At 44.9% G+C, this 17,073-nt stretch overlaps 2 protein-coding genes across 5 annotated transcripts in view; one reads left to right on the top strand and one right to left on the bottom strand.

Annotated features, from left to right (window-relative positions):
• The window catches only part of DZANK1 (double zinc ribbon and ankyrin repeat domains 1), a 47,328-nt gene extending 46,467 nt beyond the window's left edge, over positions 1-861 (bottom strand). Inside the window, exons 1-2 of the mRNA XM_090052151.1 lie at positions 817-861; positions 439-568 (exon numbers count right to left, since the gene is read on the bottom strand). Of these exons, the coding sequence (XP_089908277.1) occupies positions 439-547 (109 nt within the window). The 5' untranslated portion in view covers positions 548-568; positions 817-861. The remainder of the gene's footprint in view (positions 1-438; positions 569-816) is intronic.
• Positions 862-990: 129 nt separating this feature from the next.
• Positions 991-16,213, top strand: POLR3F (RNA polymerase III subunit F). Of its 4 annotated transcripts, none has more exons than XM_090052119.1 (9): positions 991-1,120; positions 1,730-1,847; positions 4,436-4,503; positions 5,046-5,113; positions 6,000-6,112; positions 7,531-7,674; positions 8,768-8,839; positions 10,056-10,247; positions 15,095-16,213. In XM_090052119.1, the coding sequence occupies exons 1-9, from the start codon at positions 1,065-1,067 to the stop codon at positions 15,170-15,172; spliced, it is 909 nt and encodes a 302-aa protein (XP_089908245.1). In that variant the 5' UTR covers positions 991-1,064; the 3' UTR covers positions 15,173-16,213. The 4 variants fall into 4 exon arrangements, with proteins under 4 accessions (XP_089908245.1, XP_089908236.1, XP_089908262.1 ...); XM_090052110.1 differs by having other exon boundaries at positions 8,768-8,875; XM_090052136.1 differs by lacking the exon at positions 7,531-7,674.
• Positions 16,214-17,073: the final 860 nt, after the last annotated feature.

Genomic DNA, 17,073 nt, shown 5'->3' with positions numbered 1-17,073 from the left:
AGAAACTGGAATTTCAGAAGTGGCAGATATGGCCTCTGGAGTAGAACTGACCAGAAAGTCCCAGTTTTGTAAAATCATAGCAAACTGCAAAATCATCAAATGCCCAGGTTTTCATACTACACCGTGATTACAGAACAAACACAGCAGCACTTCAAATGGAATGAGGACAAAAGTGGTGCAATTAAAGCCCCTGATGGTGCAAATACTGACACCTATGATTTACCTTACAGTTTACATTATGTGAATAGTGTTATTTACTACAGTCGGACTACCCACGCGTATAAAGCACAGGTGTGTTTGCAGGATTAAGACCCGTATCATTTATGCTGAAATGGGTACCTGTGAAAAAGGTGTGAATACAAATGCAGTATCAAAAAGCATGGACATCAATTTGCAGAAGAAGAGCTTCCACTGCAGACTGAAAGCTGCTGTTTGTACCTGACTTTATTTCAAGAAGGGTGTTTGTGTCTATTTCATGTTTCGCCTTCCCGGCAAGAGGAAGCTGAAGCGGTATAATCTGAGGCACGAGGACAGAACCAGCAGCCATTTTTTCCCTAAGTGCAGACCCCTAAAAAACAAAACAGCATATGACTTTTAAAATGAACGTGTGAGGGGGGCATGTGTGTGCGCACACCTGCAGCGGTGCATACATGTATATGCACATCCCCCATACACAAGTCTCCCTATACACCCCCCCATACACCTCCACACTCCCCTACACACACATACCCATCTCCCCCCGCCCCCCCCCCGCACGCAGGCGGGCAAAGCAGATAAAAGCGCGGCGAAACTCGCCCCCACCCCCAGGGCCCTCACCCTCTCCTTCGCGCTCCCCTCGCCCCGCCGTTACCACGGACGCTCCCCACCAAGCCCCGCCCCCCTGAGGCGGCGGCCTCTCATTGGTCCACCGCCCGCTCCTTCGCAACCGGCGCCCATGGCTTTCGGTGGGGGCGGAGTTTGTGGTTTAACGTCATTAGTGCGCGCCGCACGGCCCCGGTGCCGCTGCCGGGGGGTTGTACGTGGGGAGCGTGGAGCGGGGAGGCGCCCTCCCCCCCCCCAGCACTATGGCCGAGGTCAAGGTGAAGCCCGAGGTCCCGGACCCGCTGGACGTAGAGAACAGGTGCCGGGCAGGTCTTGCGGTGTCTCTGGCGGGGCAGGCACGGGGCTGTGGGGGAGCCCCGCACTGGGGTTGCCGGATTTCCATTTTTAACAAAGAGGGTACCTGTAGGTGGGGGGAGGGATATATGATGGATGGGGCGATAGTGAAATGTCCCTGCCCTGCCCTGCCCTGCCCTGCCCCTAGCCCTCACTCCTAGCCACCTACCCCCCCTCAGCCTTCCTGTACCCCTCCTGATCCCCAGCCCCCTGCTCTCCCCTCCCCTCCCAGCCTGCTGCCCCCACAGCTCCCTGCTGACCCCAACTCCCTTTCCCTGCCTCCCGTCCTTGCTGCAGCCCCAGCACTAGCAGGCAGGCACACCCTCCCTCCCCCTTAGCCTGCCGCCTCTGCAGCTGCTGGGGCCCGTGCTCATAGAACTGGTGACCAGCCTCTAGTTAACTTTTCCCGCTGCTGGGGCAAGTCGGGAAGAGCAGAATCCCAGACACTTGCTGATATTTTAAAAAAAGCGCCTAGACAGAGATAGGAGGACCCAAAAACAGGACATGTCCAGGAAAGGTCCATGGTAACGTATGGTAACCCTAACCCACACTGACTTCTCCTCATCCCACTCAGGATCATCGAGCTCTGCCATCAGTTCCCCCATGGCATCACAGATCAGGTGATCCAGAACGAGATGCCCCACACGGACGCCCAGCAGCGGGCCATGGCCATCAACCGGCTGCTCTCTATGGTAGGGTTGCATCTGCTTGGTGAAGGCACCAGCCCATCCCCTCACAGCCTCCCTGCCCTCACCCTTGTTTCCGAAGCAGGTGTGACTGCAGAGCTGGGCCTTCTTCGGACTGGCTAGAGCAGAAAATGTGTTTTGTTCGGTGTTAGCAGCTGCGTACTGCTATTCTTCTTTAGCTCAGGGATAACACAATTGGGTCATTAAGCAAATTTATTCCCTTGGAAGACCAAGTGGAAGTCAAGATCCACTGATGTCAAAGGAAGTTTTGCCACTGGCTTCATTGGGACCTGTATTTCACTCAAATTCTACTAGATTCAGGATTGAAGGCTGATTTTTATTTTGTTTTGAGCTTCTCTCTGACCTCTTAATCTGCTTTAATTTTAGTTGCATTTGTTATTCTGTAATGCCCACATAATCGAGTATAGCTGCACAGGCTCAAATAGCACCAGCCAGTATTATGCCAAAATGGTGACCCAGGTTCCTTGCAGTTCCTCCACAGTGAACAGAGCAGCTTCCCTGAGAGCGTTTGTGATGGTGAATTGTAGTCAGCAGACTCTTAGGAAATCCCATGCCTTGGTCTTGTCATAATAATAACAAGACCTTTTGCTTTAAAAGTGGCCAGGTTTATGGCTCGATGTAGAAAAAGATGTCCACACTAAATACTAGAAGCAAAAGGTCACTATTGAATGTATCCTGCACTCATCTTTTCGTTCCAAGCGTCAAGTGTATGGTAGTACTGTATTCATGATGTTGTAGCTGTGGTGGTCCAGGAATTATGTTTTTCGGGGGGTGATATGTGCTCCTGCACTCTTCTGAGCTTTCACTTGCATAGTGGTGGACAGGCAAGCATGTTGATGTAATATGGTGTCATCAGGTTGTCCTAGCTAAAAAAATAAGTACGGTGGGCTTCAGGGTCAGCCCTAGGTAGAGTTTGTTGCAATAGTCCTTTGAGATAACAAAGGTGATGATGACAAGATCTGTATGCTGAAATGAAAGAATGCAATTTGGTCCCTACTGGTCTTTGGGAGTGCTGTGGAGAAGAGACTAGGGTCCTGAAAATGATAGTTGCTGTGACGACAGGGGCAAGTACACTCAAATAAGGGGATGTTGGCAATTTTTACTAAAGGCTTTGTGGTAAAAATGGTTTAAATGTTTTACTATACATCCCATTTGGAAGTGGACTGAGCTTGTGAAACAGCTGGATGAAGCCACCTGTTTTGTCCACATCTTAAGGAATGCATAGCTGGGCACCGCCATCACCCAACACAAATGCAACCCTGGCCCAGGCTCTTCACTGGGAAGAGCCTGGCACCACACCCAGCCCACAGCAGCCCTTGCCCCGAGCACAGATCTGGGGGGCACACGCTCCCCCGCAAGTGGGCACAGTGGCAAGATCTGCCCCCTGCAGCCCCGGGATGAGCCTCTCATGGCTCTGTTCCACACCGTGCCCTGCCTCGGCTGGACAGTGCCTGCCCCAGCCCCACCCCCATTCTCTCTCTCATCACAGGAGCCCCAATCTGTGAACCCCCCATCCCATGCCTTTCCCACCCTGCAACAAACTTACTAGCCAGACTCTGCTCTCCAAGCTGGCCACATGCGTGCTGTGGCCAGTGACATTATGTATCAGTGACATTATTGGCCACATAGGCCAAAGAAGCAGATTGCTGCTAATGTCAATTTTCCTTTTATCAGTGCTGATACAATATGGACTGATGTATCATTGCACCTCTAATCCTTAGTGATCTCTAAGACAGAAAGGAGCAGAGCCGATTAGCCTGTGTCTAGCTGCCACCTTCAGGTCCCAAAAGCAGGACAGCAGCACCTCATGAGCAACAGTTATAAAGGCTAGAGAAATAGCTAGTAGCATCAGTGGGGATGCTTGTCCTTGATATGGAGAGTTTTTTGCACCACATCCTTGTCTGAGACCTTACTGAGTTGGGTTAAAAAAGCCTGGAGTATGTCTGATGATGCTGGAAAGGAACGCTAAGAGACTGTCTGATATTTGGCAAGGTAATGACGGTTACGTGTTTAAGGATGGAACAACCCCTTTGGGAGCATTGTTGACTACTTGACCTGGGGGAAGAGGACAGCTATTAACATTATGCTGTTTATGATCCTCCAGCCATTCTCTTGTGACCTAATTTAGCCATTAGATCAAGGCTCTGACCCTGCCATTGGAAATTGGGAAGCCTTCAAGCTCTTACACTGCTTTTAACCTGTACACATGGCAATTTGTTAGTGTTTTTGTTTAAATAAATGGGCATGTTATTGCAGGCTGCAGGAAGCGTACACTGGAACTTGATAGCCTTTATGCAGTTGGAAGGGAGCAAAAAGTTAATGTTTTCCAATTACAGAAAGAGGCTGGGAGCAGTGTCTGTGACCTTTACTGACCGGTGTTACTTGCTAAGCCAACTGATTTTAAAATGCTATGGTGTTTCCAGAAGGTGAAAATGTATTATGTTTTTCAGCAATCTTAGTCAAATATAATTAAGTGACATTTTGTGTCTATAAAGTATAGAAGGTAAATGTCAAACTCCTGCTCTTGGCAAAGAGCCAAGTACTAGATTAATTAGTTTGTGTCTCTCTTCCAGGGACAGTTGGACCTTCTCAGGAGCAATGCAGGTCTTCTCTACAGAATCAAAGATTCTCAAAATGCTAGGTGAGCTTGATTTATTTATTTTATTTATTTTTTTAATGGAACAGTCCTTTGGTTATAGCTCCTCACCAGCTCTCGCTGCAATCTTGGAGAGAAGACAGCATCATTTCAGGATGGCAATTATAAAATGTTTGTTAACTCATTTGTTCCAACATGTAGTTTTGGCTTCCTTTGGGCTTTATCCTGTAAATATTGCCAGGCATAGTGTTACTCATGGTGAGTAGCCCCCATAAAATGTTGTGAGCAGATCTGTATACTTGGGTAAAATCCAGTTGAAGTCGCCAGGGTACTAAATGGGGGGTCACTGATCATAAAATAGGGTGTTATCTCACATCTCAAGTTGCCTGTGCAAAGTGGAATAAAATTGACTAGATCTGCTTCCAACGGGAAATCCTCCAAACCTAGCTATTCTCCCTACCTACCCACAAACTCTCCCTGCCCCAACAAAATCCACTTTTTGTGCATTGAATTAGGTTTTTTTGTGTTTACGTCTCTTAGGTTAATTAAACCAGTAGTCTTATCTCCTTGTAATCTGTCTTTTACAGTAAAATGAAGGGATCTGACAACCAAGAGAAGCTGGTCTATCAAATTATAGAGGATGCAGGCAACAAAGGTACCTCACTGACAAAGAATATTAGTTATAATCTTGAACTAGCTCTGTCACTTAAAATGTATTTGGAGGTGGGAGTGGAAGTGAAGGTGTAATGCTGTTTCCCAATGTAAGGCATAGTGATCTATAAACAAAGCATTACCGGTTATAACTTTTTTGCTTATTTGAAGAGCTTCTCACCAAGGTGTAAAGTGCTTATCTAGAACAAACAAGCCTAAAGAATTGGTGTCTATAATAGGATTTCAGCCAGCTCCTTCCCTTGTTCCCCCCCGCTGGGACTAAACATTTGTATTCTCCACAAAGTAATGGCCTCTCCTGTGAGGTTTTCTGATCCAAAACCTTCTTAAGAAGCCTGGGAAACAGTTTGAAGTGTGTGAGAATCATCAGACTAGGACTGTGTCAGACTGAGGGATGAGGGATTAAGTTTCAGAGCCAAAGCCCCCTCAAAGACTGACCTCAAAACCCACATTTCCATATGCCTCCCCTTTATATAGCCTGTTCTGCAAACAAGAAGGGTGAGTTGGTCACAACCTTTTATTGAAGTGTTTCTTAAATTATTATTTTATTTTAAAAAAGTGAGGGAAATTTTCTCACTATTCTTTCCTGTATATCTTGGCCTGTTCCAGTGCCGGAACCGAATCAGCCCATAAAAGCCCTCGGAGTAGACAATTTCTTTTTATGGCAACTGCAGACAGAGGGTAGAATAATGAGTGTTCTCATACAGTACATCCTGTTTAGTGGTATAATGATATAATGTGAGCTTTGAGTTGGGAAGGAACATTGTGAGACTTGATTTGGATATAAGAACAAAACTTGTTCCTGAGGCTTATAATGCTCAGTTCATATTCATTTTAATTCAACAACTTTTCTTCTTTTTTATTTTAAACAGGTATTTGGAGCAGGGATATTAGATACAAAAGTAATCTGCCTTTAACAGAGATCAACAAGATACTGAAAAACTTGGAGAGCAAGAAACTCATTAAAGCTGTCAAGTCTGTGGCGGTGAGTAATCCAGAGTTCTTAACTACTTGAAATACATGCTCCACGGTGTGATCGTTAGAGCAGGTGACTAGCAGTCAAGAAATTTGTGTTCTCTTCCAGCTTTGTTATTGAATCTGTGATCTTGGGTGAGTCATTTAATTTCTCTGAGCACATCTACATGTGGCCATACAACCCAGAAACAACCTGTACTGCGCCATGCTGGCTGCACATGGTTATTTTTAGCTGCTGTGTTGCTGTAGTAGCGTGCTATAACGAGGGAGTGCGTTGCTACTGTTATGCAGCATCGCATGTAAACATGCCCTCTGTGTAGCACCTTGCTCCTCTCCAAATTGCTGGCAGTATTTTAACTTCTTTGTAAAGCCATGAAGGACTGGGATATAAGTTGCAATTCAAGCAAAAATATTATATGTGCATAGAGGCATGATGGCTTTAGTGAAGAGAAACTGGGAATTGTACTAAAATCCTACCTTGTTATTGCTATGTGTTGTTTAGGTCAAATTAAAACTTCCTTGCTTCATCCTTCCCAGACGATTTTGCAGTCAAAACTTTTTTTTAAACATTGTTCTCTTAAATGGAAGTGTATGATTTCTGAATCACAACGTTAGAAATGAGTAGGATAAACTAAGCATTTGTATTCAGAACCAAATTTAAGCAAGTAGCAAATATATATGTTTAAGAATTGCTTGGAAGAGCGATAGATTTTTAAATGTGTCTTGTTATACTCATAAACTTTAAAGAGTTGAAAAAGCATTTAACCCAGTTTATAAATGCCAGCTGTGGAATATGCGAACTATTTATAGTGTGGCTTTTGCAGCCTATTTGCCCTTCAGTTCTTGGAAAAGGCAGAGTATATGTTGTGTACATAATGTGAAATGTCTTTGTCACTTGTTGCTGGATTTTAATGAATTTTCAGTAATTTTTCCTTGAAAACGTGTTCAGTCTGCATCTCAGTTCAATGTAATAAAACCCTTTTCTTAATTTACTGCTGAGTCCATAATCACTATCCCTTGCCGAAGCTTGCCTACTTTGCTACATCCTGCATAATGCCCTGCTTTGGAATTATTGGAGCTTTGTCTAGGTGCAGATGTTCAAAAAGCCCCTGACAGAAGCGCTTGAACTATTGTGCTTGACTTACAAGTGCTATAAGTTAGTGTGCAAGCAAACATAAGTGACATTTGCTGTTCAGTGTAGGGTGGGGCATGAAGCCTGCCTGCGCCAGCTGCTGGGGCTGCCTCCCGCATGCCTCTGAGGAGGCTGCTGGAGTGGCCTCTCCCCTCAGGCAGCTGGCAGTTGGATTCCATTTGCCCTGAAATGAAGTGATCATGCCAACTGTTTACAAATTGCTTCTGTCCTTAGTTAAATGCTTCTCTCATGTGGAAGAAACTTGGCTATTTAAAACTGCATGTATTCTTCACTAGGCCTCAAAGAAGAAAGTGTACATGTTATACAACCTACAGCCTGACCGGTCTGTGACTGGTGGGGCATGGTACAGTGACCAAGACTTTGAGTCTGAATTTGTGGAAGTACTAAACCAACAGTGTTTTAAATTCTTACAGTCCAAGGTGAGAGAAGGTTGCTGTTGTTGTTGTTATTATTATTATTATTATTACTATTATTATTATTATGATGATGATGATGATGATGATTGCTACACCCATCTTCTGGTGTTTTGCTAAGTAATTATTTTTATGTAAAAACCTGTTGCTGAAAGGTTTTTACATAACTCTTAATACAGAAAAGTAGACTTTGTTGCATAGTTGCTGGGCTGTAATTCTTGGCTGGTTTTTACTTGTATTGATAGTGCAAACATAGTGGAGCTCTCCTTTAAACTTGTAATTCTTACCTTTTTTGGAAAAAAAAAAGCCTCATTCCGCCAGATGTGTTTTTCAAATTGTATAGGAAGAAACAAATTAGCTTTTTCTATAGGGGGATCGGAGGAAAGGGAAGGGAAGAAGTGTTTGGCCCTGATTATTGCAAACTCTGCCTAGAAATCAGTACCTCCTGTCCCAACTTGAGGGAAACAGCCTTCATCTTCTTGATCCCAGTTGTTTTTTCCTGCCTAGTGCAGGGGGACTGGACCCGATGATCTACAAGGTCCCTTCCAGCCCCTAACAACCTATGAGTTGCACTTGCCCATCAAAATGTATAGTACACATATATGTCTGTCTGATATTTTACCTCTGTAAACGAGATTCAGAATGGTACTTGCCCTTTTTCATTAATGTATTTATCTGATTGTATATGGTGCTTAACTTGTAAGTTGCCACTTAATGTACATTGTGCATCATAATTTGTGGAGTCTTTTATCTGCTGCAGAAAACTATGGTCTCTGGAAAGCACTGTAGACAGGTGTCTGGGAAATACCTTATACCAGGGCTGGCCAATTATTTTGGGCGGAGGGCCACTTACTGAGTTTTGTCAAGCCACGGAGGGCTACATGACAGGCAGCCAGGGGCAGATAAATATTAATTTTCTAAATTTTTAGGGGCCCTGCAGTCTGGATAGAATGGCCTGCCGGGCCACATCCAGCTCACAGGCCGCATTTTACCCACTCCTGCTTTTATATGGTAGAGGTTTTCTCATGACTGTGAGCAGTAACTGTGTTTTTCTTTTTGTTTCTCTTGTTTTGTTTTGCTCCTGTTCACCTTTTCCTAGGCAGAAGCAGCTCGAGAAAGCAAACAGAACCCAATGATACAGAGAAACAGTTCTTTTGCTTCATCCCACGAGGTGTGGAAATACATTTGTGAGTTGGGGATCAGCAAGGTCAGCATGACATTCAACTTACTGCTTTCCAAATGGCCGATGATGATTAAGTTGAGGAACTGGGCCTGAGGGTTAATGTACCATATTTACCTAAATCCAAGGCAACCTTGAATTTAAGATGACTCCCAATAATTAGTTTCTGTACATGGAAAATTTTAAATGTATTTTCATTTCCCATGTATAGTATCTAATTATTGGAGGATCTTCTTAAATTCATCCCCCCCATCACTGTAATGAGGAAGGCAGTGGTAGGGGGATAGGTAGTGTGGGTTAGGCAGTATGGAAGCAGGCAGCTTAGAATCATAGAAAATTAGGGTTGGAAGAGACCTCAGGAGGCCATCTAGTCCAACCCCTTGTTCAAAGCAGGACCAGTCCCAACTAGATCATTCTAGCTAGGGCTTTGTTGAGTCAGGCCTTAAAAACCTAAAAAGATGGAGACTCCACCACCTTTGTAGGTAACCCATTCCAGTGTTTCACCACCCTCCTAGTGAGAGAGTTTTTTCCTGATAGCTAACCTAAGCCTCCCTTGCCGCCACTGCTCCTTGTTCTGTCATCTGCCACCACTGACAGCAGTCTAGTTCCATCCTCTTTGGAACCACCTTCAGGTAGTTAAAGGCTGCTATTAAATCCCCCTTCAACCTTCTCTTCTGCAGACTTAAAAAGCCCAGTTCCCTCAGCCTGTCCCCAGAAGTCATGGCCCCCAGCCCCCAAACAATTTTCACTGCCCTCCGCTGGACTCTCTCCAATCTGTCCACATCCGTTTGGGGGCGGGGTGGCAGGCAAAACTGGACACAGTACTCCAGGTATGGCCTGGAGCTTGCAAGGCAGCTCATCTTAAGAGTGAGAAAATGACAGTCAGTTCCCTGTAGAGTGAGAATTGTACCGTATTTGAAGTATTACAGAAATTGGAGGTGCACGGGGATCCCATGCCACTTAGGAAATATACATGATAGGCCAGCTTAAACTTAAGGACTGTGAAAAAACAGCAAGAATTTGACTAGTTTTAGTCTGCTTCTAACTTTATTATATCCTTTTTATAGCCATTGGAAGCTATATGCACCTATCTGGACTTAAACTATACTGTAAAGACTCAGCAGTAATAAAAATTTACCTTTTTTTTGGTCTTTAGGATTTGGTAACATCTGCCTTCCCTTGTTCCCAATGTTTGTTTTTTGTTTAGGTGGAACTGTCAATGGAGGACATTGAAACCATTTTAAACACACTCATCTATGATGGAAAGGTGGAGATGACCATCATTGCTGCAAAGGAAGGGACAGTAGGTAGTGTGGACGGACAAATGAAACTGTACAGAGCTGTCAATCCTATCATACAACCTACTGGACTAGTTCGGACCCCCTGTGGTCTCTGCCCAGTAAGTGGCTTGCTGGGGCTGTGGGGAGGGAAGAGATGCTTGCAGATATAAAGATCGTGTAGAAAGTTAGGCACACTCTTAAGCTTACATATGTGCACTATCCCATTGACTTCAAATAGTTATAGTATAATAAATTAGTAATAATAAATTATATAACATAGATTCATTGATTGTATGGGGCTGGAAGGGACCTCGCAAGATCATTGGGTACAGCTCTCCTGTACTAGGCAGGAAAGACAACTGGGGTCAGGTGACCCCAGCAAGGTGATAGTCTAGTCTCCTCTTGAAGATTTCCAGGGTAGGCAATTCCACCGCCTCTGGAGGGAGCTTATTCCACGGTCTGGACACCCTGACGGTAAAGAAGTTTTTCCTAATGTTGAGTCTGAAATGGTCTTCCAGGAGTTTTGTGGCCATTACTCCTGCTTTTCCCCAAAGGTGCCTTGGTGAACAGTTGTTTGCCAGACCCTTGATGTACTCCCTTAGTGTAGCAGTAAGGTGCTACCAAGTCCCCTCTCAGCTTTCTCTTTTTTTTTTAGGCTGAAGAGTCCCAATTCCCTCAGCCTTTCCTTGTATAGCTTGTCACGCAAGTCTCTGATCATACAGGTGGCTCTTCTCTGGACTCTTTCAAGCTTTTCCACATCCTTGTTGAAGTGTGGCACCCAGAACTGGACATGGTACTCCAGCTGCAGTCTCACCAATGTTGAGTAAAGTGAAGGAATCAGTTCCTTGGTTTTGCTTGACATGCATCAGTTGATGCATTCCAGAGTATTGTTTGCCCTGCTGGCTACAGGATTGCACTGACAGCTCATGTTCAGACTATGGTCTAGCTAGTGTTACCCCTAGGTCCCTTAAAGTCATGGTGCTAGTCAGTTTGGTGCCACATAACTAGCTGAAGTACCCGTTTCATAGTTTCTAGGGTCGGAAGGGACCTGAGCAGATCATCTAGTCCGACCCCCTGCCATGGCAGGAAAGAATACTGGGGTCAAATGACTCCAGCAAGATGTTCATCTAACCTCCTCTTAAACACCCCCAGGGTAGGAGCCTGCACCACTTCCCTTGGAAGCTGGTTCCAGACCCTAGCCGCCCTGACTGTGAAGTAGCGCCTCCTGATATCTAACCTAAACCTCCCCTCTGCCAGCTTGTGACCGTTATTCCTGGTCACTCCTGGCGGTGGTCGGGGGAACAGGGACTCCCCCAATGCCTGCTGATCCCCTCTGACTAGTTTATAACAGGCCACAAGATCCCCCCTCAGCCTTCGCTTTTGGGGCTGAACAGGTTCAGGTCCCGTAGCCTCTCCTTATAGGGCCTGCCCTGTTGTCCCCTGATCATGCAAGTGGCCCTCCTCTGGACCCTCTCCATGCTGTCAACATCCCTCTTGAAGTGTGGCGCCCAGAACGGGACGCAGTACTCCAACTGCGGCCTGACCAGTGCCGCATAGAGGGGGAGTATCACCTCCTTGGACCTGCTCGAGATGCATCTGTGGATGCATGACAAGGTGCAGTTGGCCTTCCTAACTGCCTCCCCACACTGCTGGCCCATGTTCATCCTGGAGTCAATGATGACCCCAAGATCCTTTTCTGCCTCCGTGTTGACAAGAGGGGAGTTCCCTAACCTGTAGGTATGGTGCCGGTTGTTCCTCCCGGGGTGCATCACCTTGCACTTGTCTGTGTTGAACCCCATCCTATTCTCATCCGCCCACCCTTGTAACCTGTCTAGGTCTGATTATAGCCTGTTGCATCCTTCCAGTGTGCCCACATCCCCCCCACATCTTAGTGTCATCAGCAAATTTGAACAGCGTGCTTTTTACCCCTTTGTCCAAATCACTGATGAAGATGTTGAACAGCGCAGGCCCAAGGACTGAGCCCTGCAGAACCCCACTGCCCACGTCCTTCCAGGCTGAGAAGGACCCATCCACCACCACCCTCTGGGTGCGGCCCTCCAGCCAGTTGGCGACCCATTTGACTGTGTGGGTGTCTACACCACGGCCCCCCAGTTTCTTAATGAGAACGGGGTGAGAGACAGAGTCAAAAGCCTTCCCGAAGTCCAGGAAGACTATGTCCACTGCTACCCCTGCATCTAATGAGCTGGTGATCTGATCGTAAAAGGCCACAAGGTTGGTCTGACAGGACCTGCCACTGATGAACCCGTGTTGGTTGCCCCTAAGCATGCAGCCGGCTGGCCCCCTCTGGATGTGTGCCAGCATAATTTTCTTGCCCAGGATCGAGGTAAGACTAACCGGCCTATAGTTTCCCGCGTCCTCCTTCCTGCCTTTTTTGAAGATGGGGACCACGTTGGCCCTCTTCCAGTCCTCCGGTACCTCACCAGAGCACCGTTCTTTTTCTAGGTTGTTATTTTTGTAATTGCACTGTTTGTTTATTTTCAAAGAACTTGGTACAACATATTTTAGGTAAAAAATGTTGCGTTATTTTTAAAGAACATAGCATAACATTTAATGTTTAACGTGGAGTGGAGAAAAAAGGCAAGTGTCCATGTAATAATGGCAATTGATCTGAATTCACTGCATCCAAAACAGAGTGGTACCAGTTTATCTGAGACGCAAAGTAATCCCAGTCGATGGAAGGCGTGCATCCATAGATGCTTCTCGAGCAAATCCCGGGACGTCATTCTCCCCTTGTACTTGGCCTTGGTGAGGCCGCAGCTAGAGTACTGCGTCCAGTTTTGGGCTCCACAATTCAAAAAGGATGTGGAGACGCTTGAGAGAGTCCAGAGGAGAGCCACGCGCATGATCAGAGGTCAGGAAAACAGATCTTACAATGACAGGCTGAGAGACATGGGACTCTTTAGCCTGGAAAAGCGCAGGCTCAGGGGTGATCTGATGGCCACCTATAAGTTTATCAGGGGTGACCACCAGGATCTGGGGGAACGTTTGTTCACCAGAGCGCCCCAAGGGATGACGAGGTCGAACGGTCACAAACTCCTGCAAGACCGTTTCAGGCTGGACATAAGGAAGAATTTCTTTACTGTCCGAGCCCACAAGGTCTGGAACAGTCTGCCAGCGGAGGTGGTTCAAGCACCTACATTGAACACCTTCAAGAGTAAATTGGATGCTTATCTTGCTGGGATCCTATGACCCCAGCTGACTTCCTGCCCTTTGGGCAGGGGGCTGGACTCGATGATCTCCTGAGGTCCCTTCCAGCCCTAATGTCTATGAAATCTATGAAGCCCCAAAAAGGGTCAAGTGAAAAATAATCTGCCTATAATTTTCTTCAGGTGGTATTCAGTGATTTTGGAAGGTTTAGAGTAGGTAGAACCAGCCATTCTTGAGTTACATACAGACATATACATGTCATTTAAGTGAGAGAGAGAGAAGTTTATAGTATAATGAATTAAGGTAAATTAGTATAATAAATCAAGTAAATGCCTTTGTTATGGAGTAAATATGATTGATCCTTTTATGTGGGCCATGAAGTTTTTTCTTCATGTTTCCTTTCTTCTCCTTTATTGCATGTTAGAAGGACCATGTCAAATTGGGTGTGCTCCAAAATGTAGTTTTTATTTAAAAAATAAATAAATAAAAATCCAGTCCTAAATTTAAGCAGGGGGAGGGGGGGACTCTCCAACCTTTAGCAGCAGTTTTCCTTTCAGATTAACCAGCAAAAATCTGCAACTTTATTATACTGGCTAAGAAGTTTAAAGTGACACTGTCACTTTACTGTCAGTGTCTTCTGCTGAGAAATGTAAAAATGAATAATAAGCAAAACTTAAACTATAAATGATTTCTAAAAGTGTTTCTTTTACAACGTGGATAGGAAACAATTAACGTTTTTAACGTAGCTTCTCTCTAACCTCTCTTCATTATATTCTTTGCCCTGGTGCTCTTGCACAGCATGCTAGTGAATGTAGTGGAATTTCTACAGGTGCTGCTCATAAGCACCTGAAAGATTTTTTTGCATGTAAAACCCCTAGAGTAGCTGTTTCACTGTTACATTCTTGATTCATTGACAGTATATTGCAGTGGAGAGAGCACTAGACTTAGGAGTCATGAGACTGTGGTTTTCTGTTCTCATCTGAGTCATTTGGCAAACTGTTTTACTTCCTGAACACCTGTGCCTTTCCTCTCTAAATCATTGGTCTTCAACCTCAAGGTACCCTTCCACAACTTTTAAGAATTGAGCTGCTTCCTTGCAGAGAGGCTGGGCGGTTAGGGTGGGGCAGCAGCCAGGCAGAGAGAAGCCTAAGTCTGTGTTTATTTCCTCACACCTCACAGCACCCTTCAAAATACTTTGCAGCATCCCAAGGTGTCCTGGTACCCTAGTTGAGAATCACTGCTCTAGATTATAACCTATTCAAGGCTGGGGCTGTCAACTGCTTTCTCTGCATGTAGAATTAGCATAAATTGATCCCATTCAAGACCCCAAGTGTCAGTGTAATACAAGTGGAAATCTTTATCATTGGGATTCGATGCAGTTCCTGGCTCCACATGAGCATGGAGGCTGCTCCAACTTGTGGGAATTCCAGCATGTCAGTGCAGACTCGGTTAATCAAGTCCGCTGGAGTGTGGGAATTGCTGCACTCCAGCAGTCTCCTCCATTTCATGTATCAGCATCCCCATGCTTAAAAATAGCGGCAAGGTGCTTGAACTACAGCTCATTTTTAAGCATGCAGATGCTGATACAGAAGGTGTGGCAGCGCTTTAATTGGACCAGCTTTTGGAGCCACTAATTAAAGCACTGCCCCCTGCCGCCCACCCCTGCAACACATGGAAAAGTGCCCCCTAATTCTTGGTCTGCTTCTCTGTGGAGAGAACATGGAAGACTTGTACTTGCAGTTGGTTTGTGCTCACAGTATGTGGTGAATCTTAACCTTGTTTTCATGTTTTTCCATAGGTTTTTGATGATTGCCATGAAGGTGGTGAGATTTCCCCATCAAACTGTATTTATATGACAGAATGGCTGGAATTTTAGTAGCAGAGTAAAAACTATGAACTGTGTCCACACTTCGCAGCCTAAATTGGTGATCTAGCTTGCTTTTTTTTAACCCTGGATGATGTTTTTTTTCTAAGCGACTTCAGGATATGAAGTTCATTTGTTTTTAAACACATGAAGAAGCAACATATTCGTTTATTAGCGGCTGTGACCAGGGACTAAAAGCCATGAACTCAGTAAGATCAAGTTACTGACAGAAACCTAGACCTGTTGCTGCACAGAAAATGGAGGAACACTTGTGTGACAGATGCCACAAATGGTTCTGGTGTATTATAAAATCCTGAGGGTTTCTGTACAGCACTCGACCATAGGCATGAAAATGAATCATTTGCTTTAACATTGATAAAGGATATCGGTCCCAAATTTTGTCTTCAGACCAGTAATACTGAAGAAGAAAGTCCCAGTCTGAAAGGCAGCACTTTACTCCAGGGATAGCCCAAGTCTGGTTGGGGGCTTAAATTGTAATACCATAACTGTTCTAAGCAGATGGTCCAGCATCACTAGTGATTCCTTCTCGTCCTCCTTTTACCTTGAGTTTAATTAAACTCTCATTGAGTAACCTCTTCTATATGGGCTTGTTTTCTCCATTCCTGCTGTTGTACCATAATCTGCTGATGGGTACCTGGTGCTTAGCTTTCTGTTCCACTTGGCAAACAACCATAAAAAGCTTTATGTTAGTCTGTGTCAATCTCATCTGGTGGCTAAATTGTGCAACTGGCATATGAGGCAAAGTATTCAAACAAATTACTTTAAGGAATAAAGGTACCTCTGGAAGAGAGAAATCCCTGCTGTCTGTTAGCTACAGTATTTTTCATGTGAAATCTCTTGCTACTGTTGTTCTGTATGTTAATCTGTTCTCTTGGCTTTGTGTTGCGGTTTAAGGGAGAAATCTGTTATCAGTACGTTGTCAAAACCTGTTGTTCTCTTTCTTTCTTGTGGATTGGAAGCCCTGTGAAACCTTTATCTTTGCGTTCCTTCCCTTCTTCTCTGATGCTACTTTGAGAATATAATTTATCAATAGCCTGTGTTCAGCTGTTCCTTTTGTGGACTGCATTGTCTTGACCTGTATGCTGGCTGGTAAACATTAGTTAGCTTATTGGGAACAGAGGGTAGTAGCTGTTCCAGATCTTGAGTTGTAGGTATTTTTCTGATTTTTCTGACACAGATTCAGATGATCATGTGCAACTTAAACAAGGCTATGAACACTAATTTTTTGGGCTACTTCATCACCCTAGTTGAGTATATGAGCTTGTTATCACTCGTGTCCTTCAGTGATTAAACAACTACTCAGGAAAAGACATCTTTTTGTTTGCAGAAGTATTGCAGTGTTTAGTAATACATGTTAGAAAAGTGAGGGTGGCATGTTTAGTTTAGACTAGAAGTTTTAACCCTCTGGTTAGTTCAAATCAAGCTAGACTAATAGTGACCAAAACTCGTCTGGAAGGTGGTCTTGGAGGCAATCTACACACTTAGCAGGGGTCCAGATCTTGCTTGTTAGCAGTTAGGGGTAAAAAGGCCAAGGACTCAAATTGGCCTGGAAGTATCCTTTTGCTGCTCCAAGCTTCCTGTTGGAACAGGTCATTACAGAGGAAGTTTGCATGAGCTGTCTGTTTTATAGATAAAGAGTGTTTCTTCCCTATCATAATCATTGCAACAATAAATTAACAATATAAAGAAATGATGTGGGGAAAGGCCGGCTGGTCCCTCTGCTACAACTGCTCTAACTTTGGTGCCCTTTTGTACTATAGGAAGGACTGTCGGGGGATTTCTGCTCTGAATCCCTCTCCGATTGGCAACCCCATCTCTCTGAATCACTCTGCCTCCTGTCTCTCTTACTCACTGATGTGTAGTATGGTTATGCCTAGAACACTTCCTATTTC

This window comes from Crocodylus siamensis, chromosome 1 (assembly GCF_052110815.1).
Source record: "Crocodylus siamensis isolate JL-2025a chromosome 1, ASM5211081v1, whole genome shotgun sequence".
Taxonomy (NCBI): domain Eukaryota; kingdom Metazoa; phylum Chordata; order Crocodylia; family Crocodylidae; genus Crocodylus; species Crocodylus siamensis.
This window is presented reverse-complemented; position numbering and strand designations above follow the sequence as displayed.